The sequence below is a fragment of the Bos taurus genome, chromosome 13 (genome assembly GCF_002263795.3).
Source record: "Bos taurus isolate L1 Dominette 01449 registration number 42190680 breed Hereford chromosome 13, ARS-UCD2.0, whole genome shotgun sequence".
NCBI lineage: Eukaryota > Metazoa > Chordata > Mammalia > Artiodactyla > Bovidae > Bos > Bos taurus.
The window spans coordinates 64,675,262-64,700,602 of record NC_037340.1 but is presented as its reverse complement, the minus strand read 5'-3'; the positions used below and the strand labels follow the sequence as shown (position 1 = coordinate 64,700,602).

At 47.6% G+C, this 25,341-nt stretch overlaps 2 protein-coding genes and 1 non-coding gene across 5 annotated transcripts in view; 1 reads left to right on the top strand and 2 right to left on the bottom strand.

The window, feature by feature from the left end:
• Positions 1–555, bottom strand: part of CEP250 (centrosomal protein 250) — a 47,158-nt gene extending 46,603 nt beyond the window's left edge. For 2 of the 3 annotated variants that reach the window (XM_005215004.5, XM_010811675.4), the window contains exon 1: positions 488–555. The gene's annotated coding sequence lies outside the window, so the exon portion shown is untranslated. The remainder of the gene's footprint in view (positions 1–487) is intronic. The other variant, XM_005215005.5, reaches the window with a different exon arrangement.
• A 4,896-nt stretch (positions 556–5,451) lies between these two features.
• On the bottom strand, positions 5,452–5,524 carry TRNAM-CAU (transfer RNA methionine (anticodon CAU)). Its single transcript has one exon. It is a non-coding gene; the product is annotated as a tRNA-Met (tRNA).
• Positions 5,525–15,370: 9,846 nt separating this feature from the next.
• GDF5 (growth differentiation factor 5) lies at positions 15,371–19,128 on the top strand. The gene is made up of 2 exons (NM_001192273.1): positions 15,371–15,995; positions 18,254–19,128. Exons 1-2 carry the CDS (start codon positions 15,371–15,373, stop codon positions 19,126–19,128), a joined length of 1,500 nt encoding a protein of 499 aa, NP_001179202.1.
• The last annotated feature ends 6,213 nt before the right edge of the window (positions 19,129–25,341 follow it).

The window sequence follows — 25,341 nt, the reverse complement described above, 5'->3', positions numbered from 1 at the left end:
AAAGCTAACTCGGTGCGATGTGTTCAAGAACACAGCAGCGAGCTTACTGCGACTGCAGAAAGCGGTTAGAAAGATTTCCAGGGAAGTAGTATTTAAGTTGGGTCGTGAAGAGTGAGAGTTCCAGAGTGGACCTGCCAGGTAGGACTGGACTTTCGGACAGATCACATGCAAAGCCCCAAGTGCAGAGGAAGCCGCAAAATTCTGGGATCCGGCAGCGGGACGCGCAGGAGAACACAGCGCCGCGTCTGATCACTTCGGGCTCGGGAAGATCCCTTTCTGCGCGCACTGGAGCCCAAAGTGGTGGCGGCAACAGGACGCGGACGCACCCGCCTAGGACAGGTCCCAGCCCCTCTGTGGGCCCTCAGGTTCCTCCCGGGGAATCGGAGGCCGCTGGCCAAACGAGATTCCTTAAGGCGCCCTGGGCAGGCCGATCAGTGGGCGTCGGACCGTTAACCCGGTACCTCCCGCCTTCCCTTGAGGCCCCCACCTCACCACGCTCGGCTCCTGCAGATTCCCAAGGTGCTTCTCAGCGCCAGAGCCGCGGAAGCCTCAGCTAAGGCCGGGCCGGGGGCGGGGGCCCACCGAGGGGCTGGGGCGTAGGCCCCGCCCCCCAAACTCCCGCCCTTTCGGAGGGCCCCGCCCCGCCGGGAAGCGTGCCTACGAGCGGACTGCGCCGCCTAGGGGGCCTCCGCCATGTTGAGTACTGGCAGCCGATTTACAAGAGTGGCTTGTAGTGTCCCCTAAATGGGGACAGCTAGGGTTTCTGGATTCCAGCAAGGAAAGTTTTGGTAACAGAAATAAACTTGCCCTCAATCATACCCCTTTTGGCTTCGGGGTTACACAGTGCGCATGTGTAAGAGCGCCGGTTCTAGGTGCGCCTGCGCACTGCGCCTCCCACAAACCCGAGTACAATTAACAAATGCGTGAAGGAAAAGCAAACTCGCTGCTGCGTCGCTATGCAACCTTAAAAACCTGAAGCGCCAAGCAGCTTCAGGCAACACAACATTCACACCGTAGTTGCTCAATGTGGTTTGAACACGCATGGCATTGCACAGGGTTTCTTTTTGCCTGAATATCCTGCATCCGTTCGGAAAAATGCAGTTTGCTTGATTTTCTGCGTGAGCCTGACTTTGTAGAAGACTAGAAGCGTTATTCCCATAAGTTTTGTGCATAAATAATCAGTGCACTTTTCTAGCATTGTAAAATTCCATTTACCTGTCTCTCTTCTCCATTCAGTGGTTCTAAATTTCAGTGTGTGTGTGTGTGTTAGTAACTCAGTCGTGTCCTACTCTGAATCGTGGTAGCCCACCAGGATCCTCTGATCATGGGATTCTCCAGGCAAGAATACTGGAGTGGGTTGCCATTCCCTTCTCCAGGGGATCTTCCCTATCCAGGGATCGAACCCAGGACTCCCGCATTGCAGGCAGATTCTTGACCATCTCAGTCACCAGGACTTGGAAATTTTTAGTTGGAGTTAAAAAAAATAACTGGGGAACTTCTTCAAATGCAGACTCTCGGATTCTAACACTAGAGTCAGTGTTGTGAGGGAAGAAGAGATCCCAAACGTTTGACAGAGAAAAAGATGCAAAGACTCAGTTGTGTGGGAATCAACACTGGAGAGATATTCCCCTAACAGGTTGTGTGTAAGTGTTCACTACAATATTTGGAATGTTACACACATTAACTTAAGGGTTTTTGCACATACTTTTGCCATCTCCTGGATCAGTTTACCCCAAACTTTTGAATTAGCTGATAACGTCTCCTCCTTCAGGTCTCAAACGATAATTCTTTAGCTAGATCTTCCCTGATCATGCTATTTAAAGTAATACCCTATCATTTTCTATCGCAGTTCTCTTTTCACAGTACTTTTTACTTGTTTTGGTTTACCTATTATTTTTCTCTCAGGTGGCCCTAGTGGTAAAGAGCCCGCCCACCAATGCAGGAGATGTTAAGAGACTAGGGTTCCATCCGTGGGTGGGGAAGATACCCTGGAGGAGGGCATGGCAACCCACTCCAGTATTCTTGCCTGGAGAATCATCTGGACAGAGGAGCCTGTTGGGGTACAGTTCATAGGGTCGCAAAGAGTCCAACACGACTGAAGTGACTTAGCACACACGCTCTTGAAAGCTTAAGCTTCATAAGAGTAGGAGACTGACTTATTCCTAGCATTTAACAAAGAGCCTGACACATGGTAGGTGCTAAACAAGCATCCATGGAATGAATGAAGTCAGATTCAGTGTTACAAAGGTAAATGACATAAAACCCATCAACGAACCACAGGATACACTTTAAGACCAAGAAGAATATAGGTTTCAGACTATCCAGACATAACAATAAAGGACAAATGGAATAGAGGAGTATTAAAACCAGGGCTTCCCAGGTGGCGCTAGTGGTAAAGAACCAGCCTGCCATTGCAGGAGACATAAGAGACGTGGGTTTGATCCCTGGGTTGGGAAAATCCCCTGGAGGAGGACATGGAAACCCACTCTAGTATTCTTGACTGGAGAATCCCATGGGGTGGTCCACATGGTCTCAAAGAGTCGGACACGACTGACACAAATTTAGCACACACACACAAGATTAAAACCAAACAGTAATCTTTGATCTTTGCAAAAGGAAATTCGTTCGTTCATTCTCTTATTCATTTACTCATTCACCCAGTAAACATTCTGAATATCTATTCTGTACTAGCATTGGATAATAATACAAGGTATTAACAGCAAGTTGGAAATTGTATTAAAACATAACGAGATAGTACAAGTGGGTATTTTGTCTGGGCCAGAACAGAAAGAGGAGTTAGCTGATATATGAGAGCGGACAACATGCCTGTTAGAGATACTGTAGGCTTTGAGAGTACATCAGCCTTCAACTATCCTATCCTAAGTGCCAGGAACGTTTAGAACAGAAAAATGTGTTCAGGGAATTCCCTGGTAGTCCAGTGGTTGGTATTCCACAATTTCACTGCAGGGGGCCTGCGTTCGATCTCTGATCAAGGAACTAGGATCCCACAAACTGCATAGTAAGACTGAAAAAAACCCACAAAAACTGTTCATCTACAACACCTGAATCGCTTAGGATCCAAGAGCCCTGTAGGAAAGACTTAATCCAGCTACAATTAGAGCCTGGCCATGTTCAAACCTGTCTGATGAACTACAGTTGGGGGAAGGCCTCAAAGGAGGGTGGATTGGACAGAGAGGTAACAAACCAGTTGAAAGAAAAACAACTCTGGTCCCCTCCAAGTGAACTGGGGTTCTTCCTTTGTGCCATAAATTCCATCTCTGGGGATATGCTTTATAATGTAACCCTTTTCCAGGGCTATAATGTGGATTCTGAACCCCAGACTTGCTCATTATTTATAGATATTCCCCCTACCCCATGCCAAGAGGCTGCCTGGACTGATTGACTTTCTTTCTTTTTAAAATTATATATGTGAACTTTCAAAGTGAGGGGTTAAAAAAACATATACATATATTTTTTTCTAATAGTCTAAAATCTATTTTAAAGTTATTTAAAAAAAATATTTATTTGGCTGTGCCGGGTCTCAATTAGGGCACATTGGATCTTTGATTTTTGTTGTGGCATGTGGGATCAAGTTCCTTGACAAGGGATCAAACCCAGGACCTCTGCATTGGGAGCACAGAGTCTTAGCCACTGGACTACCAGAAAAATCCTTGTTTCAAAGTTCTTAAATCCTTTATCTAAGGTGTCAAGAGAATGGAGGATAGAGAGTTTGTGTGGAAACATTTCTGGCTGTGAGTCCTCACCCTTCTTGGGAGATGTAATGCTCAAAACAAATGATTGAAAGAGAGGAGTTCTAGGAGGGTTTGAGGTACCACATCGAACCCATTGCAACTGGGGAGCATAATGACTGGATCCACCTCCTGCTCAGGAAATCTATCAACAAGAGACAAGCCTGTTAACTGCTTTGGTGGCAGACTTAGGAGAGTGCTGCTATATCGGGGTTATCCTACTCTCCCAGAATGCCAGATGTGGACTAAGTAAAAGAGAGCCTCCATAGGCCTATCCTGGGTCCTCTTCAGCAGAGCCTCCTAGAGGAATAAAGGGACTCCAGACATAAGAAGACAAATGACCACTGACAGGAAGAGATGCCTTTGCTAAGAGGAGTGCAGGAGATGGGTCCAGCAGGGAACCCCTGGAGGACCCATAAAAGTTCCCCGTGATGCTTTGTTGATGGACAGGAACAGCTATAAACATCTGCCAAATCCAGAAAGCACAAAGTCAGCTACGATACTAATTCAAAGAAGACTTTTCTGACCCCTTTCTCCATTTTCCTCTCCATGTCAACAGCCTGAGTGACTAAGGTGGGCTAAGGATAACAGAGGGGAAAAGTTGAAAAATAAAACAAAAGCTAATAAACTCTAAATAATTCCCCTCTTTCTCACTGCAACCTAACTGCCTGAAGCAGCGCTGGGGGCACCAAAAGAGTATAACATCTTGTGGGACTTCCCTGATGGTGCAGTGGGTTGGAATCCACCTGCCAGTGCAGGGGACACAGGTTCAATCCCTGGTCCAGGAAGATCCCACATGCTGCAGAGCAGCTAAACCTGTGCACCACAACTACTGAGCCTATGCACCTAGAACCTGTGCTCTGCAACACGAGAAACCACCACAATGAGAAGCCTGAGCATCAAAACAAAGAGCCCCTGCTCTCCCCAACAGAGAAAGCCTGGGCAAAGCAACGAAGACCCAGCACAACCAAAATAAATAAATAATTTTTTAAAAAGAATATTGCATCTTGTGTAGATTGTGAACAACTTGCTGCTTTCCATCAGAGTCCATTCATATATCATTAAACAAAATATTGATTAAGCACCCATAATGTGTCAAATCCTATGCTAGACTCTGGGAGAGACTGAAAGAATAATAACACATGGACTGTGCCTAAAGCCTCAGTCCACAGACTCACATGAAGGCTGGTGGGTAATGTATATTTCACAACCTACAGGGTAGTAAATTCTATAAAAAATGGAGTGGCTAACTTTGTAGAGGTGGTGACATTACAACCTGATTATGAAGGATAAATCTGCTGAGCAGACAAAGATAGGAAGGGTGTTCCAGGTAATGTGCATGAAACGGTGACATGCAAGAGCATGGATTATTGGGGAATACTGGGGGTTTCCTCTGTGCATGCCTCTGGCTGATTCTGCCTCTAGATTGGATCTTAAGAGTCTCCTTGGATTTATAATTAGATAATAATACAGTCCTCTTCATCAAGTGGGTCTCTTCCCCTCGATCCTGACCCTGACTCAGTGGGCAGGTCTCATTCCACTCCTTTCCGTTTTCACTGACCAAGTCAAGCTCTATGTACCCACTCACTCAAGCTTGACATTTCTTTTTTTTTGGCTGCACCAGGTCTTAATTGCAGCATGTGGGATCTTCAGTCTTCATTGCAGCATACAGGATTTTTTAGTTGCAGCATGTGGGATCTATTTCCCTGACCAGGGCTCGAACCGGGGCTCCCTGCATTATGAATGCAGAATCTTAGCCACTGGACCACCAGGGAAGTCCCAAGCTTGACATTTCTTGATGTGAGTGCCATCTGCTCACCATCATTCAGAGCCTGGGCAGTAAAAGCATGTACAGGGACAGCTCCCATAGGTCCTTTGCAGGGGACATGGGTTCAATCCCTGGTCTGAGAAGATGCCACAAGTCACAGGGCAACCGAGCCCATGTGCCATATCTACTGAGCCCACATGCCACAACTAGAGAAAGCCTGCACGCAACAGTGAAGACCCAGTCAGCCAAAAATAAATAAATAAAAATTTAAATGAGCCCGTAATTATATTCTAACCTGAGACTCTATCTGCTGCTTCAGGTGATACAGCGATTAAAACTCTAAGAATCTGGACAGGAACCAAGAGGAACATGCCAGGAAGAACACTGGACTTGGAGGCAGACACACTCCCCTGGGTTTGAACTTCTGGGCTCTGCCTTGTGTCTGGAGCAACCCACCTTCCCTCTCTGAGTCTCAAATTCTTTTGCTGGCAATGGGGATAATAACACTTACCTATTAGAGTGAAAAGTGGGAGATATAAGTAGACAAAGGGAAGGAGGAGTGAGAAGAGTCTAGCAAGAATCCTAGGTTTCTGAGCTCAAGAATGGCAATGGGTTTCCAGGTCCCTAACTATTAATAGTGGTTACCTCTAGGGAGAGAGATTGGAGAGCGGCCTCTTTTAATTTAACAAACTTTGGTGTTGTCTCAATTTTATTTTTTTACAAAGAGCATGATTCAAGTTTGTAATTAAGTATATATTCAGTACAGGTGTTATTCTTCAATAAAAAGGTTTTTTCAAAACTTATTTTGCACAGAAAGTCATCCGGGAGGGACTTCCCTGGTGGTCCAGTGGTTAAGACTTTGCCTTCCAATGCATGGGATATGAATTTGATCTCTGCTAAGCCAATGGCACCCCACTCCAGTACTCGTGCCTGGAAAATCACATGGACAGAGGAGCCTGGTAGGCTAGAGTCGGACACGACTGAACAACTTCACTTTCACTTTTCTCTTTCATGAACTGGAGAAGGAAATGGCAACCCACTCCAGTGGTCTTGCCTGGAGAATCCCAGGGACGGGGCAGCCTGGTGGGCTGCCGTCTATGGGGTCACACAGAGTGGGACACAACTGAGGTGACTTAGCACCAGCAGCAGCAGGGAGTTAAAATCCCATGTGCCTCACGGCCAAAATACCAAAACATAAAACAGAAGCAATATTGTAACAAATTCAATAAAGATTTTTTTTTTAATTTTTAAAAAGAAAGAAACAAAGTTATCCAAGAGACTAATAAAAGTGGTTGTTTCTGAGAACAAATGAAAAAGTGGGGGTCTGAGGTGGGAGGGGGACTTCCTGTGTACTCCCTCATACTATTTGAATTTTTTTCATCATGAGTTTGTGTTACCTTTCTTTCTATTATGCATTAGTTTTTAAATTTCTAAAAATATTTTTAAATACTAAAAAGTTTTAAAATAAAATATTTTAAATAAAGAATAAAATTGAAAATGTATGGTTATTTTGGGCACCACACCCATAACAGGTAAAAATATACATACACCCAGATTAACTACCCTGCAGGGAGTGGGATAAACTGACCTGTTTCCAGATTACAGTATCTGCAGGGAGTGGAATGAATTGATCTGGCTGAAGGGCCCACAGTACTCTGACAAGGTGCAGTTCCTGAGCAGCTCAGCGGGGGGAGCCATTGAGAACTCAGTGGAGGAGAGCCCACAGGGGTGGCAGCTCCAGGGAAGTTGAACCAACACAAACCAGAATGATGATTGCAGGGAGGATTAAGTGGTTCTGCACCTGCTGGGGCTCTCTGGGCTCCCTGGATGGGGATGACCAGGTCCCACAGATTATAAGAAGCACAGATGGAGGGCCAGGGGCCCTTCTCTCAGCCAATCCTTTTCATGTAGAGTGATGCCAGGAAAAATCAATCCTTGTTTGCTGTGGGGAAGAGCACTGGATTCAGAATCATGTGTTTGAGTTGAGTCCTACCCCGATCATTTTGGGCTGTGTGATCTTGTGTCAATTACTTAATTCCTCTGAGACTCAGTTTTCTTTTTCGTGAAGAAGGAAAATACTAACAACTCTCTCTTTTTTTTTTTAAACCATGATTTATGGAGCACCTACTATATGCAGGTCACTGAAAGAAAGGTGCTCTACATGCATAAATACATTTGGCTCTTATAAGCTGTCTGTGAAGCAGATTTTCTTTACTTTCTTTTTTTAAAAGTAAGAAGTGGATTTATTTAGAGAGAAATACACTCCACAAAGTGTGGGCCATCTCAGAAAGGCAAGAGAGGCTGAAGCAGATATTTTTATACTAATTTTTACAGGCAAAGAAACAGATTTAGAGAAGTGATTTTTTAAAAAAAAGACAGTAATTATAAGTAACATTTATGTAGTGCTTACTATGCACGAGACACTGTTCTAAGAACTTACAACAAAAATCTGTAATAACTCTGAGGCAAGAATATTATCATTAGCCTCATTTATATATGAGGAAACTGAGGCACAGAAAGATTAAATAACTGGCTTGAGATTACACAGCTGGTAAATTAGGGAGCCAGGATTTGATTGTAGGTAGTCCAGCTCTTAATTGTTATGTTAGACAAATTTCCTGCTGAAAACTGTGCACCCAAATCCCCACTGCACTAAAAATAAAATCCACCCTCTTTTCTCTGGCTCGTGAGGCCATACTTATTGTGGTGCTGGCATGATCTGACCTCATCTCCTATCAGTACCTCTGCACTCTGTTTCAACAGCACTGGCTTCTCCTGGTTCCTCTGATATGCCAAGCATATTCATGCCTCAGGGCCTTTGAATCTGCTGTTCCTTCCACCAGGAACGATCTTCTCCCAGAAGATCTCCCTTTGTACTGCTCATTCCCTCACTAAATCTTGAGCTCTGCTCACATATCACCCCCTCAAAGAGACATTCCTATCTAAAATAGACCTCTCGGACTTCCCTGGTGGTCCAGTGGTTAAGAGTCCACCTGCCAATGCAGGGGACATGGGTTCAATCCCTGGTCCAGGAAGATCCCAGTACTGTGGAGCACCTAAGCCTATGCACCACAACTAAGCCCACATGCCTGAAGCCTGTGCTCTGCGACAAGAGAAGCCACCTCAATGAAAAGCCCATGCACCAAAACTAGAGAGTAGCCCTCATTCACCACAATTAGAAGCTAGAGAAAGCCCATGCACAGCAACAAAGACCCAGTGCAGTCAAAAAACTAATAATAATAAATATAATAAAATAGACATCTCTTCGACTCTGCCTAATTTTTCTTCACAGCACTAGAGTTTTCTGAAGCTATACATTTATTTGCTTGTTTTTCTGTCTCTTCCACCAGAATGTGAGCACAGACTTGGGAGTCTTGTCCTTTGTTAGATATCCAGTGCTCAGGCCCAGGAATACATAAATGAATGAAAACCCTAGGTCATCCAATTGGTTCATAGCAGAGCCAGGATGTAAACTGAGTTATCTGATCCGGTAACCCAAGATTTTAGCCACTGAGCTGTGCTGAATTGATTGACTCCAAGAAATAAGAGATTCAGATAGTTTAGTATAAAATAGATAACTAATGAGAACTGACTGTATAGCACTGGGATCTCTACTCAAGGCTCTGCGGTGACCTAAGTGGGAAGGAAATCCAGGAAGAGGGGATATATGTATACATGTAGCTGATTCACTTTGCTGTACTGCAGAAACTAACAGAATGTTGTAAACCAACTATACTCCCTCCCCTCAAAAGAGACACAGGGAGAGAGAGAGAGAGAGAGAGAGAGAGAGAGAGATTGCTTAAAGAATACAAAGCCACTTTGCAAACTGCTAAGTGCATGAAGAAAGGAAAAGATGATGATGGTAATGCTGATGATTCAGTTCACTATTGGCTCATCTGTGAAATGGGTATAAATAATGCTCTGGCCTGCCAACTTTAAGAGGATGTCTTGTGGAGTGCCCATGAGATGGATGGGGAAACAGGTATAAAAGTTAAAGGCTCTAGACAGTAGAAGGTCATTTCTATGCCAATGGCTTCCCAACATTCCTAGCCTCTACCTCGAGTTGGACATTAATATCACTGACAGGCGAGGGGGAAGTAAGGGGACATGGAGGACCGAGGGACTCTGCATCCCTGTAATTAAACATGTTGGGACTGAAGCGCTGCCAGCAGCAGCATCTGGTTGTAATTACCAGAGGGGACTGAAGTGATTAGTCACCTTTATAGTGAGATCCAGATGGGTCCCCTGGGCTCCTCCCTGGAGAGGAGCAAGCTCAGAATCCCCTTTCCCTGCTCCCACCCCATTTCTGGAGTTCTCTGGTCCTCAAATAATAGGCCTGCTCCAACTCCTCCAATGTCCCCACTTGACTAAAAGCCAAGAAGACCACAATTGCCCCAACCACTCTTTCATTTCTTATGTTTCTAGAATCCAGGTTAAGAGTCTTTGGTATGGGACTTCCCTAGTGGTTCAGTGGTTAAGAATCTGCCTTGTAATGCAGGGAACATGGGTTCCATGCCTGGTTGGGGAATTAAGATCCCACACGCCATGGAGCAGCAAAGCTAAGATTGGTGCAGTCAAATAAATAAATATTAAAAAAAAAGATTCTTTGGTATAAAATGTATCAGAACAGGAATTAGACGATCAGTTCAGTTCAGTTGCTCAGTCATGTCCGATTCTTTGCAACCCCGTGAACCGCAGCATGCCAGGCCTCCCTGTCCATCACCAACTCCTGGAGTTCACCCAAACCCATGTCCATCGAGTCAGTGATGCCATCCAACCATCTCATCTTCTGTCATCCCCTTCTCCTCCTGCCCGCAATCTTTCCCATCATCAGGGTCTTTTCAAATGAGTCAGCTGTCCGCATCAGGTGGCCAAAGTATTGGAGTTTCAGCTTCAACATCGGTCCTTCCAATGAACACCCAGGACTGATCTCCTTTAGGATGGACTGGTTGGATCTCCTTGCTGTCCAAGGGACTCTCAAGAGTCTTCTCCAACACCACAGTTCAAAAGCATCAATTCTTCGGCGCTCAGCTTTCTTTATAGTCCAACTCTCACATCCATACATGACCACTGGAAAAACCATAGCCTTGACTAGATGGACCTTTGTGGGCAAAGTAATGTCTCTGCTTTTCAATATGCTATTTAGGTTGGTCATAACTTTCCTTCCAAGGAGTAAGCGTCTTTTAATTTCGTGGCTGCAATCACATTCTGCAGTGATTTTGGAGCCCAGAAGAATAAAGTCTGACACTGTTTCCACTGTTTCCCCATCTATTTGCCATGAAGTGATGGGACCGGATGCCATGATCTTAGTTTTCTGAATGTTGAGCTTTAAGCCAACTTTTTCACTCTCCTCTTTCACTTTCATCAAGAGGCTCTTTAATTCTTCTTCACTTTCTGCCATAAGGGTGGTGTCATCTGCATATCTGAGGTTATTGATATTTCTCCCGGCAATCTTGATTCCAGCTTGTGCTTCTTCCAGCCCAGGGTTTCTCATGATGTACTCTGCATATAAGTTAAATAAGCAGGGTGACAATATACAGCCTCGACGTACTCCTTTTCCTATTTGGAACCAGTCTGATGTTCCATGTCCAGTTCTAACTGTTGCTTCCTGACCTGCATATAGGTTTCTCAAGAGGCAGGTCAAGTGGTCTGGTATTCCCATCTCTTTCAGAATTTTCCACAGTTTATTGTGATCCACACAGTCAAAGGCTTTGGCATAGTCAAGAAAGCAGAAATAGATGTTTTTCTGGAACTCTCTTACATTTTCGATGATCCAGCAGATGTTGGCAATTAGACATTAAAGGTAATTTAATGTTTCCAAACTTCAATTTCCTCATCTGCAAAATCAGGGTACTGAGAGTGCCTTCATCACAGGTTATTATGAAGATAAATAAGATAAAAATACAGTGGGATACAAAGGCCAGAGTCTAGTTTACTTTAGTACATGGCTCAACAAATAGCAGCTATTATGATTTGCCAGGTACCAGGCTAATCACTTTTTATAATTTATGTAATTGAATCCCCACAAACACCCTGTGAGGTAGGCACTGTCATGATCCCTGATCAGAGTTTCAGAGAGGTTTAGGGGCTTCCAGAGATCACATAGGCACCCCACTCCAGTACCCTTGCCTGGAAAATTCCATGGATGGAGAAATCTGGCGGGCTGCAGTCCATGGGGTCACTAAGAGTCGGACACGACTGAGCGACTTCCCTTTCACTTTTCACTTTCATGCATTGGAGAAGGAAATGGCAACCCACTTCAGTGTTCTTGCGTGGAGAATCCCAGGGACGGCAGAGCCTGGTGGGCTGCCATCTCTGGGGTCGCACAGAGTCGGACATGACTAAGCGACTTAGCAGCAGCAGCAGAGATCACATAATGCACTAGACCATAAAGCAGAAGCAGAATTCAAAATCAGGCCTGTTTATCTCGAGCCCTGAGTCCTTATCAAGCCATATTTAGAGACATCTTTTTTTTTTTCCTTTTTTTTTTTTTTTTGCTGCACTGCATGGTATGTGGGTTTCCCTGACCAGGGATCAAACCTGCACCCCTTACATGGGAAACATGGAATTTTAACCACTGGACTGCCAAGGAAGTCCCAGGAACAGCTTGATGGTTTGTTTTATTCATCCCTTCATTTATTCACTCACTCAAGCTTACAAAGTACCTAATAAGTGTCAAGACAGAATCTTTCCCTATAGGGAACTCAGGAGTCTGGCAGGGAAAGCACAATATGTCTAAAAGTAACTATACCTGAAAGTAGAAAATTGTGACTTTGGTATATAAGGGCTGGTTAGAAATCCATCCATCCATATGACATGTTGAGAACCCGCTATGTGCTGGGCCCTGTACCCAGGCCTGGGAAAAATTGAAAGATAAATATGGTGTCATCTAGTCATAATCTAATGGGGTAGGCAGGTATGTAAATAAACTATTACTGCCCTAAGGAATTAGGCTATGATTTTTTAAATATGAGAAAAGGACACCGAGTAGAAGAAATGACCTGTGTCTGAGATGGGAGTGGTTTAGAGGCAGAACTGGATGATTTTGTGTGCCAAAGTGGAGACACAAAATGTGTGATGGCAATTCAGAAGTGTGTATTTTCTGGTGGAAGAGGGAAGGCTTCATGGAGGAGAGGGCAGACAAGTTGGCGCTTTTCGATGGGCAGTTTTGGGGGAGGGAGGTGGGACAGAGCAGTCTGGAAGCCAGTTCTAAGGGAATTCTCTAAGGACGGGTTGTGAAGAGGACTGAGACTGCAAGGCTGTGGGGGTGGAAAGGAGAAAGGAATGCCAGAGATGATGGCTTAAGTGGGACAAGTCAAAAGGGAAGCCAAGTGTTGTGAACCTGGGCAACTGGAGGGATAGGAAGGGATTCAGCTCTTCTTCAGGTGAAAGTGTTAGTTCCTTAGCTGTGTCCAACTCTTTCCAATCTCCTGGACTGTAGCCCGCCAAGCTCTGTGCATGGAATTCTTCAGGTAAGAGTACTGGAGTGGGTTGCCATTTCCTTCTCCAAGGGATCTTCCTGACCCAGGGACCGAACCTGGGTCTCCTGCATGGCAGGCAGATTCTTTACCATCTGAACCACCTGGGAAGCCCTCAGCTTTGCCTTTTTAAAAAAAATTTTTATCATTCAATTTTATCTGAATGGAATCATTACCCTTAATTCTTATTTTGTAAGATTTTAAGAAACACTCAATCATTTTCTACAGTATTTAACCTAGAGCTTACGTGTGCATGCTCAGTCTTGTCTGACTCTTTGCAGCCCCATGGACTGTAGCCCACCAGTCTCCTCTGTCCATGGGATTTCCCAGTCAAGAATACTGGAGCGGGTTGCCACTTACTTGACCACCTCAGCTCTTCCTTAAAGCTCCTGCAAAGGAGTATCTGGCGGTGCGTTGATTCTTGGAGATGGGGAGGTGGAGATCTCCTGGCGTTTCTGACCTAGGAGCACCAGATGAAGCTTCAAGAGGCCAAATTATGCAGCTGTGCTCTGAGGATCAGTGAGGATCTGGACATATCACCATGAAAACGTTGGCTGGGCACCTGGACACCCCGGCCGTGAGTTTCATCTTCCTTCCTTCATTGAATGCTTACTGAGCTTCTACTCTGTGCCAGGTGTGCTAGGAAACCAATCTGGTGACCTCAGGGTACAAACAGATCTCTATCAGGCAGGCTCAGAGAATCTAGGGTTAAGAAGGAAGCCTAAAAAATAAATAAAATAAAGGGACTTCTCTGGGAGTCCAATGGTTAAGACTCTGTGCTGCCACTGCTGGGGGCACGGGTTTGATTTCTGGTGGGGGAACAGAGATCCCACATGCCACAAGGCAGGGCTAAAAATTAAAATTAAAGAAAGAAGGAAGCCTACCTGATGACTGCTTCTACCACTTCTATTTCTCTCACAGTCTGTTGCAGTGAAATGTTCAAAAAAGGGGTAATTGGTTCTGTTTGGGGATCTGGGAAGGCTTCCTGGAGGAGGTGAATTTTCAGCTGAAGCTCTCAGGATAAGAGGAGCTTCCTCCTGTCGTGGGAGTAAAAGGAGCATGTTCTAGGTAAAGGGAACAGTTTCCCCCGCTGAGCCAGCTGGAGTTCAGACTTCTTCCAGAGCTACTAATACCAGAAAAGCACTGTGTGGGAAATCATTTTTTCTGCCTCCTGCAGGGGCCGCTGCTGCCCCAGGCTGGGGCTGCCACCTCTGGGACTCAGCCAGTCTCTCACAACAAAACTGAGCCTGTCTTTGCTGGGGTGGCGGTGAGGTATAGACACTCTGGATGTGTCTCCGTCCAAAGAGTGGGCTCGGGGGCGCCCCCCAAATCCTGGAGAAACCATCTGAGCTCAGTCAATGGCATTTGGGGGAGGGGTGTGGTGGGTACCGATATTTTTCTGGCTCTGGGTCACCACAAGTTTATTAAAATAAAAGAAACTGTGGGTGAATTCTGCCATCTGTGCTGCCCTCCCCCACCCCCCACACACCAACAACAGAACAGGTCCCAGACTAGATGCGAAGGTTGCTTTAAAAACACCCCAAGGACTTAACTGAAAACCACACTCTCATGCCTCTGGGGTTTAAGATCTTTGAATCCATTCCTTAGCATCTCTCCTTGGGAAGGTGGGGTGGGCCGTGATGTGGAGGTGAAGACCCCAGAGTCTGCTGCATGGGACTGAAAGTCTCCCCCACCCACCCCGCTCCACTCTAGAATCCCCCCACGGGGCTCTGTGCCAAGAGCCCCCGTGAGCCATGGCCTCAGAGGGCAGCGGTGATTTTTTTCACATAAATATATCGCACTTAAATGAGTTTAGACAGCATGACATCAGAGAGTAATTAAATTGGTTTGGGTTGGAATTCCGTTTCCAATTCCTGAGTTCAGGTTTGTAAAAGATTTTTCTGAGCACCTGCAGGCTTGTGTGTGTGTGTGTGTGTATGTGTGTGTGTGTGCGCGCGCGCGAGTGTGTGTAAGTATTTTCACTGGAAAGGATTCAAAAGTTAGCAGCATTACGCCATTCTTCCTTCTTGGAAAAATCCCTGAGCCTTATACAAGCCTCCTTCAGGCCCTCAGTCAGTTGTGCAGGAGAAAGGGGGCGGTCGGCTTTCTCCTTTCAAGAACGAGTTATTTTCAGCTGCTGACTGGAGACGGTGCACGTCTGGATAGGAGAGCATTTCCACTATGGGACTGGATACAAACACACACCCGGCAGACTTCAAGAGTCTCAGACTGAGGAGAAAGCCCTTCCTTCTGCTGCTACTGCTGCTGCCGCTGCTTTTGAGGGTCCGCTCCTTTCATGGTTTTTCCTGCCAAACCAGAGGCACCTTCGCTACTGCCGCTGTTCTCTTGGGCATCATTCAGCGGCTGGCCAGAGGATGAGACTCCCCAAACTCCTCACTCTCTTGCTTTGGCACCTGGCTTGGCTGGACCTGGAATTCATCTGCACTGTGTTGGGTGCCCCTGACTTGGGCCAGAGACCCCAGGGGGCCAGGCCAGGACTGGCCAAAGCAGAAGCCAAGGAGAGACCCCCTCTGGCCCAGAACATCTTCAGGCCAGGGGGTCACAGCTACGGTGGGGGGGCCACCAATGCCAGGGCCAAGGGGGGCACCGGGCAGACAGGAGGCCTGACACAGCCCAAGAAGGATGAACCCAAAAAGCTGCCCCCCAGATCGGGTGGCCCTGAACCCAAGCCAGGACACCCTCCCCAGACAAGGCAGGGGGCCACGCGGACGGTGACCCCAAAAGGACAGCTTCCTGGGGGGAAGGCACCCTCAAAGGCAGGCTCTGTCCCCAGTCCCTTCCTGCTGAAGAAGGCCAGGGAGCCTGGGTCCCCGCGTGAGCCCAAGGAGCCGTTCCGCCCGCCCCCCATCACGCCCCACGAGTACATGCTCTCGCTGTACAGGACGCTGTCCGATGCTGACAGAAAGGGAGGCAACAGCAGCGTGAAGTTGGAGGCTGGCTTGGCCAACACCATCACCAGCTTTATTGACAAAGGGCAAGGTGAGGGGGCGGGGTGGCTGGGGCACGGCTCAGAGGGAGGGGCATCTGCATGCATGGAGGGGGCTTTAGAGCCCAGACACTGCACTGGGGGGAGATGGTGTGTGCTTCTGGCCCGGGGTGGTATCTGGGATTAACCTCACTCACACCAGGTCCCAGGCTGCTGGCATGTCAGAGCCAGAGGGCACCTGGGGATCCCCAAGTGCAATTCCTGCAAGATGTGGAGGGGGTTCCTGAAGCCTGGAAAGGAGACAAGCTCTTCTGGTTGGTGGCAGAATTGAGGACCAGACTCTTAAACTCATAATGACCAGGCCACACTCTGTTCTTATTGAGTTGGTCAGACTTTCTAGGCTGCATGGGGTTGTAGGTTTTCTTGGATGGCAGAGAGAGAAATGAATCTCAGATGCCCATGGTTCTGCCACTTTCCCTTCAGGCAAGGGGGCAGAGAAGGTAAGATAGGTGAAGGCAGGAAATGAGGCATCTTGGAGTCATGGAATGATCTTCAGATATATGGGGTGGGGTGGACAACAGACCTAGGGTCTAACTCACAGTGTGACCTTGGGAAAGCCCCCTCTCCCTCTGGGGTCTCAGTTTTCCCATCAGTACAACTCTATGGAGGTTGGATGTGGTGACTTCTGAGAGCCCTTCCAATATGAAAACCTTATGTCCTGTCCTAGACACAGATCATTTTTATCATGAACCCAGGAGACAATCTGCCCTCCTAGCATCACTGTCTTGGCTTGTCCCCTCAACTTGCCATGTGATTTCAGCAAGTCCTTTCCCCTCTCAGGGCCTGAGTTTATCCATAAGAGTGAAGAAGGAGGTTGACCTGATGGCTAGGGTTGCTGGAGGCTCGTATGCTCTGGTTCTGGGAGTCTTGGGACTTTGGCTGGCAGGGTGGGGGAGGGGTCAGAGAGGGGAAGAGGCTCCTCATTAGAGCTGGCGGGTGGGGGAGTGACAGAGGGCGGGGGAGGCACAGAGGCAGCGGGTCTGCTGAGGTGGGGGAGGTGGTCTGGCTGCCTGCCCAGCCAGAGAAAGCTGTGACCCCTCGGGGAATCATAAAGTAAGTCCTTGTGCCCCCCAGCTCTAAGGGAGCTTGGAGGGGGAGAGATGGGGAGTTTAAAGGCCTAATTAGTCACCTTCTAGAGCAATATTATGAATGCTTCCCAATGGCAAATTGGTATTTAGGAAGGACGGCGTGCTGATTCAGACATACCACTGAGCTTCTTGTATACACGCAGAGCCTTATGTTTGTAAATACATGGTGAATCGCATACACACACACATACACAATGTGCACATGCACACCTGACATATACACACAGAACTTTCTTACATATATACAGACACATATATTGGGTTGGCCAAAAAGTTTTTTTTGTGTTTTCTGTACCATTTAATAGAAGAAATCGAAAGAACTTTTTGGCCAACCCAATACATACATACCCTTCAAACAGTCACACAAGCGCAATCATACATGCATGTAACCTGTCACTCAAATAGGCGTTGCTTTCCATACTCACATGTGGACCCAGTCATACATATACACACACAAACTGTCATTCACACACACACTCACCCACCAAGCAGAGTAAGAAGCACACACCACAAATCATTAGACTAGCCAGGAACATTGGATCATAGATCAGTTTGGTCATTAACTCGCTGTGTGACCTTAGGCAAGTCACTCTCCCTCTCTGTGCTTCATCTGTGAAACAAGAGCACTAAGATCTTCTTTAAGGCATAGTATAGTAGAAGCAGCCCAGGATCAGGCATAACAAGTTCTAGGCTGGAGTTCCAACCGTGCTTTTTGCCAGCTGGGTGACCTTGAGCAAGTTACCTAACTTCTCTGAGCCTCAGGTGCCTCCTCTGGAAAAACAGAGCAGGTCATTATAATGATCACCCTGCCTCTCTTACCAAAGAGATATCATATTGGATAGCAAATGGGAGAGAGACAGGCAGGAGGCAGTTCTAAGGCTGACGGACCTCTGCTATGCGTGTCATTGACACAGACACCCAGAATCACTCAAATCCTCCACAGTCACATCTATAGGTGAACAGCCCTATTTGGTTGACTGTGTGGGAAGCTTCCTTATTTTGGAAAAGGCTCTCCATGATTTGGGTCTTGGCCTCTGTTGAAGTGGGGAAGAGGTTAAAGAGAGCTCTCTTGGGGGAGAAGAGCCGTGGCCCTCCCCTAGGCTGTGTGGTGACTGGCTCCCTTGGTGAGGCTGTGGGCAATGACTTCTGGGTGTTCTCTCTAGATGACCGAGGTCCCGCGGTCAGGAAGCAGAGGTACGTGTTTGACATTAGTGCCCTGGAGAAGGATGGGCTACTAGGGGCCGAGCTGCGGATCTTGCGGAAGAAGCCCTTGGATGCGGCCAAGCCAGTGGCCCCCGGTAGCGGGCGGGCTGCCCAGCTGAAGCTGTCCAGTTGCCCCAGCGGCCGGCAGCCGGCAGCCTTGCTGGATGTGCGTTCCGTGCCAGGCCTGGACGGCTCTGGCTGGGAGGTGTTCGACATCTGGAAGCTCTTCCGAAACTTTAAGAACTCAGCCCAGCTGTGCTTGGAGCTGGAGGCCTGGGAACGGGGCCGGGCCATGGACCTCCGTGGCCTGGGCTTTGACCGCGCCGCCCGGCAGGTCCACGAGAAAGCCCTGTTCCTGGTGTTTGGCCGCACCAAGAAACGGGACCTGTTCTTCAATGAGATCAAGGCCCGCTCCGGCCAGGATGATAAGACCGTGTATGAGTACCTGTTCAGCCAGCGGCGAAAGCGGCGGGCCCCCCTGGCCACGCGCCAGGGCAAGCGGCCTAGCAAGAACCCCAAGGCCCGCTGCAGTCGGAAGGCGCTGCATGTCAACTTCAAGGACATGGGCTGGGATGACTGGATTATCGCGCCCCTGGAGTACGAGGCTTTCCACTGCGAGGGGCTGTGTGAGTTCCCCTTGCGCTCCCACCTGGAGCCCACGAACCACGCGGTCATCCAGACCCTGATGAACTCCATGGACCCCGAGTCCACACCGCCCACCTGCTGTGTGCCCACGAGGCTGAGTCCCATCAGTATCCTGTTCATCGACTCGGCCAACAACGTGGTCTATAAGCAGTATGAGGACATGGTCGTGGAGTCTTGTGGCTGCAGGTAGCAACACTGGCCTCTGTCTTCCCGGGCGGCACGTCCCCAGGATGCTGGTCACCAGAGCCCCTCCCTGCACTCCTGGAATCACAGGGGGATCCAGAAGCTACAGCCAGGAGCATCTACGCAGCCCCCGTGAAAGGGGATGCCAACAGCCTTGCTCAGTTGCTAAAGATCCCTTTCTATCCACAAGTCCCCCTGCCTGGGGATTTTTGCCTTCTGCTTCTCTGATTGGCAGACACAGGCCCAGGGAGACAGACTTGGAATGGGACTGAGACCCAGGGGACCTTGTTTTCCAATGAGACTCAGCCCATGACCTCTCCTTTCCTGGGCCTTCTTGACCTTGGCACTCTCTAGGGAGGCCTCTCCTTGGGAGACCCACAGGTGCCATCTCCCCCTTGTACCTGGTGACTTTCTGCCCCTGGAGGCAGATGGATGCTAATTAGGCAGGGGTGGGAAAGAAGGGGAGCGGGCTTGGGCAGGGTGAGGAGTGGGAGGCTATTAGACTGTTAGACTTAAATGTACATTGATGAGATAAAAAGCAAAACTGTGCCTAAAACTGTGGCAGATTTCTTGTCTACCCTTGGGGACCCAGCGACCCTTCAAAGAAGACTGACCCAGAGAGGGGACGTGGGCTGCCTGAAGCAGAATGGGACACAGAGCACAGGCTAAGCTGGGCCAGGGTTTCACCTCTCACCCTATTCCCGATGTTCGCCGAGAGCTCTGTCTACTCCTCTGGGGCCTGGCAACAGAGGTCGGTTTCTGCCGGGTTTCCTTTTCGACATTCCTTAGTCAAGTTTGTTGTCTCCAAAATGAATCCCTAAGTGGGAGGGAACTTGAGGATTTAATTTCCACTAAAATCATCCCCATTTCATACTCACCCTCCAGCTCATACTCAGAATCCACTGGTCACCAGTTAAAGGGGCCCTCGACCTCCTCTTCACCTATTGGGGCATCTCCTTTGTCACTGATCACTATTCCTCACGTGATCTTGCCTGCGGCCCTGCTACCCTCCAGCTTGGCACCCCTTCCACCCCTTTACCCCAGCTCTAGAAACAACTGGAACCCCTCCCCTTTCCACTATACAGGATATAGATACATAATTATCCATTAGACAAGTAAGCTCCCCATTGACCTTACCGACCTTAGACAGACCAATGCCAGACACAGCCTGACAGTGTTTCCTTCTGGGGCCTGGCCCAGAGTCAAGACCCACTTCTCTCCTCCACTAGAACCTTTGGGGAGGAGCAAGGCATGAACTCTTGGGAGGGGAGCAGGGCCCTCTGGTAGGGAAATGTGGGCATCTGAGTCCTCATTCTCAGGGCTTGGGACCAGGTTCTGCCTGGCTGAGGAGGGGGAGGACCAGAAGAGGAGAACCCAGGCTTCTGCTTCCCACCCAGGGGGCCTCAAAATTTTCCCCACCCCTCTCCAGCTGGGGCTTTGATTCCCAGGGCTCCTAGCCAAAGCTGTTTCAACAGTAAGGATGCTTGCCCAGCTCTGGGCAGATCCTGTGTCCCTTCCCTCAAGGCCTGAAACTTGGGTTGACAGATCCTGAAGCAAGAGCCCAGGGCGGGGGATGAGGGGGTGGGTAGTGTACCTTCGAGCTGCCTCCCTGGCTTGGAGGCCATTCCCTGTCCCTGAGAGGCCAGCCTGAGCCTGGAGCCTAGCCCTCCCTGGCTGGGTTTCGTTGTGTTTGGCTGGGGGGCAGGCCTGCAAGCTCTGGAAGTAAACAAAGGAGCTGCCACGGCAGACAGAGTTCTGGTGTATGTGAGAGGAGAGTGAGCCTGGAAAGGAGGTGCCAGGGAGGCCACGCGGTGGGCTGGGGACACAGAGAGAGCAGTGTAGAAGCAAGGTGGCTGGACACTCAAGGGCAGAGAGGCAGGGCCCTGATTTCCAAGACAGTACATCCCTAGTTTCTTGGAAAGTCTAAAAGATCAGAGGTCTTCCTGCCTTACCCCTATCAGAGAGGCTCATGGCATCTCAGCCATGGTACTCTTCCTGCTGAAGGCCTGGGCATTGATTTGACTGTTGTGGCCCTGGCTTGATACCCTGGGAGCTTCCTCTCCCACCTCCACCTGTCCTATAATTCTCTTCCACAAAAGAACCAATCAGTCTGTGTACATTTCCCAACTAGACTGCTGTTCAGTCATTCAGTCGTGTCTGACTCTGCGACCCCGTGGACAGCAGCACACCAGGTTTCCCTGTCCTTTATCATCTCTCAGAGCTTGTGCAAATTCATGTCCATTGAGTCGATGATGCCATCCAACCATCTCATCCTCTGTTGCCCCCTTCTCTTCCTGCCTTCAATTTTTCCCAGCATCAGGGTCTTTTCCAGTAAGTCAGGTCTTCGCATCAGGTGGCCAAAGTATTGGAGCTTCAGCTTCAGCATCAGTCCTTCCAATGAATATTCAGGATTGATTCCTTTAGGATTGACTGGTTTGATCTCCTTGCAGCCCAAGGGACTCTCAAGAGTCAACACCAGAGTTCAAAAGCATCAATTCTTCGACACTCAGCCTTCTTTATGGTCCAGCTCTCACATCCATACATGACTATTGGAAAAACCGTAATTTTGACTATATGGGCCTTTGTTGGCAAAGTAATGTCTCTGCTTTTTAAAATGCTGTCTAGGTGTGTCATAGTTTTTCTTTCAAGAAGCAAGTGTCTTTTAATTTCATGGCTGCAGTCACCATCTGCCGTGATTTTGGAGCCTGAGAAAATAAAGTCTGTCACTGTTTCCATTGTTTCCCCATCTATTCGCCATGTAATGATGGGACTGAATGTTATGAGGAGCCAATCAGAGATAACTGTGGGTGGGAACAGCCCTTCCATCCTAATCTGATTTATTGAACTGCCTCCTTGGACGTTTATGGCCACCAGGCACCCACCTCGAGTCCCAGTCATAACAGGCTGCATACTTGTATAGGATATTCTCGAGCCAAGGGGTACAAGAATTATATCATTCTTTAGAGTTCACAAATACTCTGAGTCATGCTGTGGCAGCACTGATGGGCTCAAAGGGCAGCCCAGTTTCAAATTTCAAGATTTTGTCACTTCAAGTTACAGGCCTTGGGCAAGTAGCCTAATTCCACCAACCTTGATTTCCTCTTTGGTGAAAAAGAAAAGAGAGGGGAAGGGTAAAACAATATACCTGTTTCATAGGGCTGTTAGGATACAAAAGACACTCAACACAGCTGGCACCGAGGTGGGATGCCACAAATATCAGCTGTTATCATAAGCGTGCCTCAGACAGTCTTGTGAAGCAGGCAGGGCAAAGAATATTACTCCTTATGCTCAGTTGTTCATTCGTGTCTGGCTCTTCGCAACCCCATAGACTGTAGCCTGCCAGGCTCCTCTGTCCATGGGATTTTTCAGGCAAGAACACTGGAACAGGTTGCCATTTTCTACTCCAGAGGATCTTCCTGACCCAAGGATCAAACCTGCATCTCTTGTGTCGCCTGCATTGGCAGGCAGATTCTTTACCATTGTGCCACCTGGGAAGCCCCCGTACTACACTTGATCTTAGCCACCTCCATTTTTACAGAGGAGAAACTGACAAACCAGAGAAGTAACTGCAGGTCTCTGTATACTTTGCATCATTCTTGCTACTTTTCTGGACATCCAGTTCCACTGACCCTGGTCTTGGAAATTAATCGGATTATCTTCCTGGGATTTGGCTTCCTGGTCTTAAACGTATCTCCTTAGGGACATAGCTTGCTGTTAGTTCCTAGGGAGAAATAGCTAAGCATATAGCTTAGGACAGGGAAAATGGAAAGCCCATAGGGGAGGAAAGAGATGAGAACCCCAGCCCTCTGATGCCATTTCTTGGCTCTTTCCACATCCCTGTGCCACAGGGCCACAACAAGCTGGAGAATCAGCTTTTCTAAGGCTTGGAACACACGACCTTGGGAAGTCTGAGACTTCACTCAGCCTCACAATTGGTTCCTCTGATCGGAATATGGATGTGAGGAAGCAGAGTAGTCATATACAGTAGGAGTCAGGCTGATCTGGGTTCCAGTTCTGGTTTTACCACTTTCCAGCTGGATGACTTTGAGCAAGCTATTTAACTTATCTGAGCCTCAGTTTTTCTAACCATAAAAGAAGGATAATAATATCAAATTTAGGGGGCTTCCCTAGTGGCTCAGTGGTAAAGAATCTGCCTGTCAATGCAGAAGACACTGGTTTGATCCCTGGTCCAGGAGGATCCCACATGCTGTGGAGCAACTAAGCCTGTACACCACAACTATTGAGTCTGCACTCTGGAGCCTGGGAGCTACAACTATTGAAGCCCTTGCTCTCTAAAGTCTGTACTCTGAAATAAGAGACGCCACCACAATGAGAAGCCCGGAGGCATCATAACTAGAGAGTAGCCTCCACTTGCTGCAACTAGAGAAAAGCCCGTGCAGCAATGAAGACCCAGGACAGCCAAAAATAAATAAAATTATTTTTTAAAATATCAAATTTTATGGGCCTTGGATTCAGGAAAGGGGCTATTCATTCATTCCATACATCTTTGATCCATCTATTCATTTATTAACCAATAAATATTTATTGAGGGTCTGCTGTGACCCAAAACTGTGCTCAGTGTTGGGATAATAATAACAACTACAACGTTTATTGAGGGTTTATTATGTACCAAGTACTGTTCTTAGCACTTTACATGAAATCTCTTATCTTACAATGCTCATGCCCTCAAGTTCCATGCATGAATGAAAGATAAAGATCCCAAAGGATACTAGAATGGTAAGATAATATACTGAATCAAAGGAAATGAAATAGACAGAGGGAAAAGTCAAGTTATGCATCACAATGCATGAAACCAACGGTACATGTACAAGAACTGAAATGTGATCTCACAGTTTCTGACGGGAAAGAGACAGTGCGGTAGGTAGCCATGAATTCAGTAGAATCAGCTGAATATAATGTGGGTGCCTAAGTGCAAATACAAGTGTGGGCTTCATTAATAGACATGCACTGTACAAAACCCAAGGGAACTGTGGTTCTGCTCTGTTAGCAGGACTTGGGGAGTGTTGGGATGGTTAGTGTGAGGGAGAAGCAGAGTCAAGGATGAATCCTGTGGTTTTTAGCTTGGGAAACTGAAGGGACGGTGTGCCACTCAACAACAATGAAAAGAAAGAATACGGAAGGAGGAACAGATTTTGAGAGGAAGATAATGGGGTCAGTTTTGAACATGTCAAGTTTGAAGAAATTTTACGAGGTTGGCTTTAAAATAGCCATTGGAAAAAGAGCAATTCTTCCATGAAATGATATGTAGAAGAAAGGACATATGTATGTGATATACGCAGGTTTGTGAGCTGGGTGGTAGGAAGCTGAGTTTCTTTCTGTTGGCTTCTAATTTTTATTTCCTCTGTGAAGCAGGAGGTGAGGCCAATTGTTTACAGACAATAGGAAGGGGTCAGAGTCAAGAAATGTGAAACAAGTTCCTGGTATGGGTTAAATGGTGTCCCTCAAAAAAATATGTTAAGTGGGACTTCCCAGTGGTCCAGTGGTTAAGACTGCACACCCCCAAGGCAGGGAGCTCGGGTCTGATCCCTGGTTGGGGAACTAAGATTCCATGTGTCATGCGTCAAGACTGAAAAAATTTTAAATATATGTTAAAGTCCAACCTCCCTGCTCCTAATACGTGAATATAACCTTATCTGGAAAAAGGATCGTCACAGATGTAATCAAGTTAAGATCATCAGGGTGGGCTCTAATCCAATACGACTGGAGTACTTATAAGATGTGGGGCTTCCCTGGTGGCTCAGTGATAAAAGAATCCTCCTGAAATGCAGGAGATGTGGATTCTATCCCTGGGTCGGGAAGATCCCCTGGAGGAGGAAATGACAACCCCCTCCAGTATCCTTGCCTGGAAAATCCCATGGACAATGGAGCCTGGAGGGCTACAGTCCATATGGGTCACAAGAGTTGGACACAACTGAGCAGGCATGCATGCGTTTACAAGATGAGGAGAGTCACAGAGACAGGAACAGAAGAAAGCCATGTGATGACAGAGGCACAGATCAGAGTTTTGCAAGCTCTAAACCAAGAAACACCAAGGATCCAGAGTTCCCTGATGGCCTGGTGGTTAGGATTTGGTGTTTTCACTGCAGAGGCTTAGGTTCATTGGATCCCTGGTTGGAGACTGTCGGGCATGCGGTGCAGTGCAGCCAAAATATAAAAACAAACACCTGCCCCCCCCCAAAAAAAACCCACCAAGGATTTA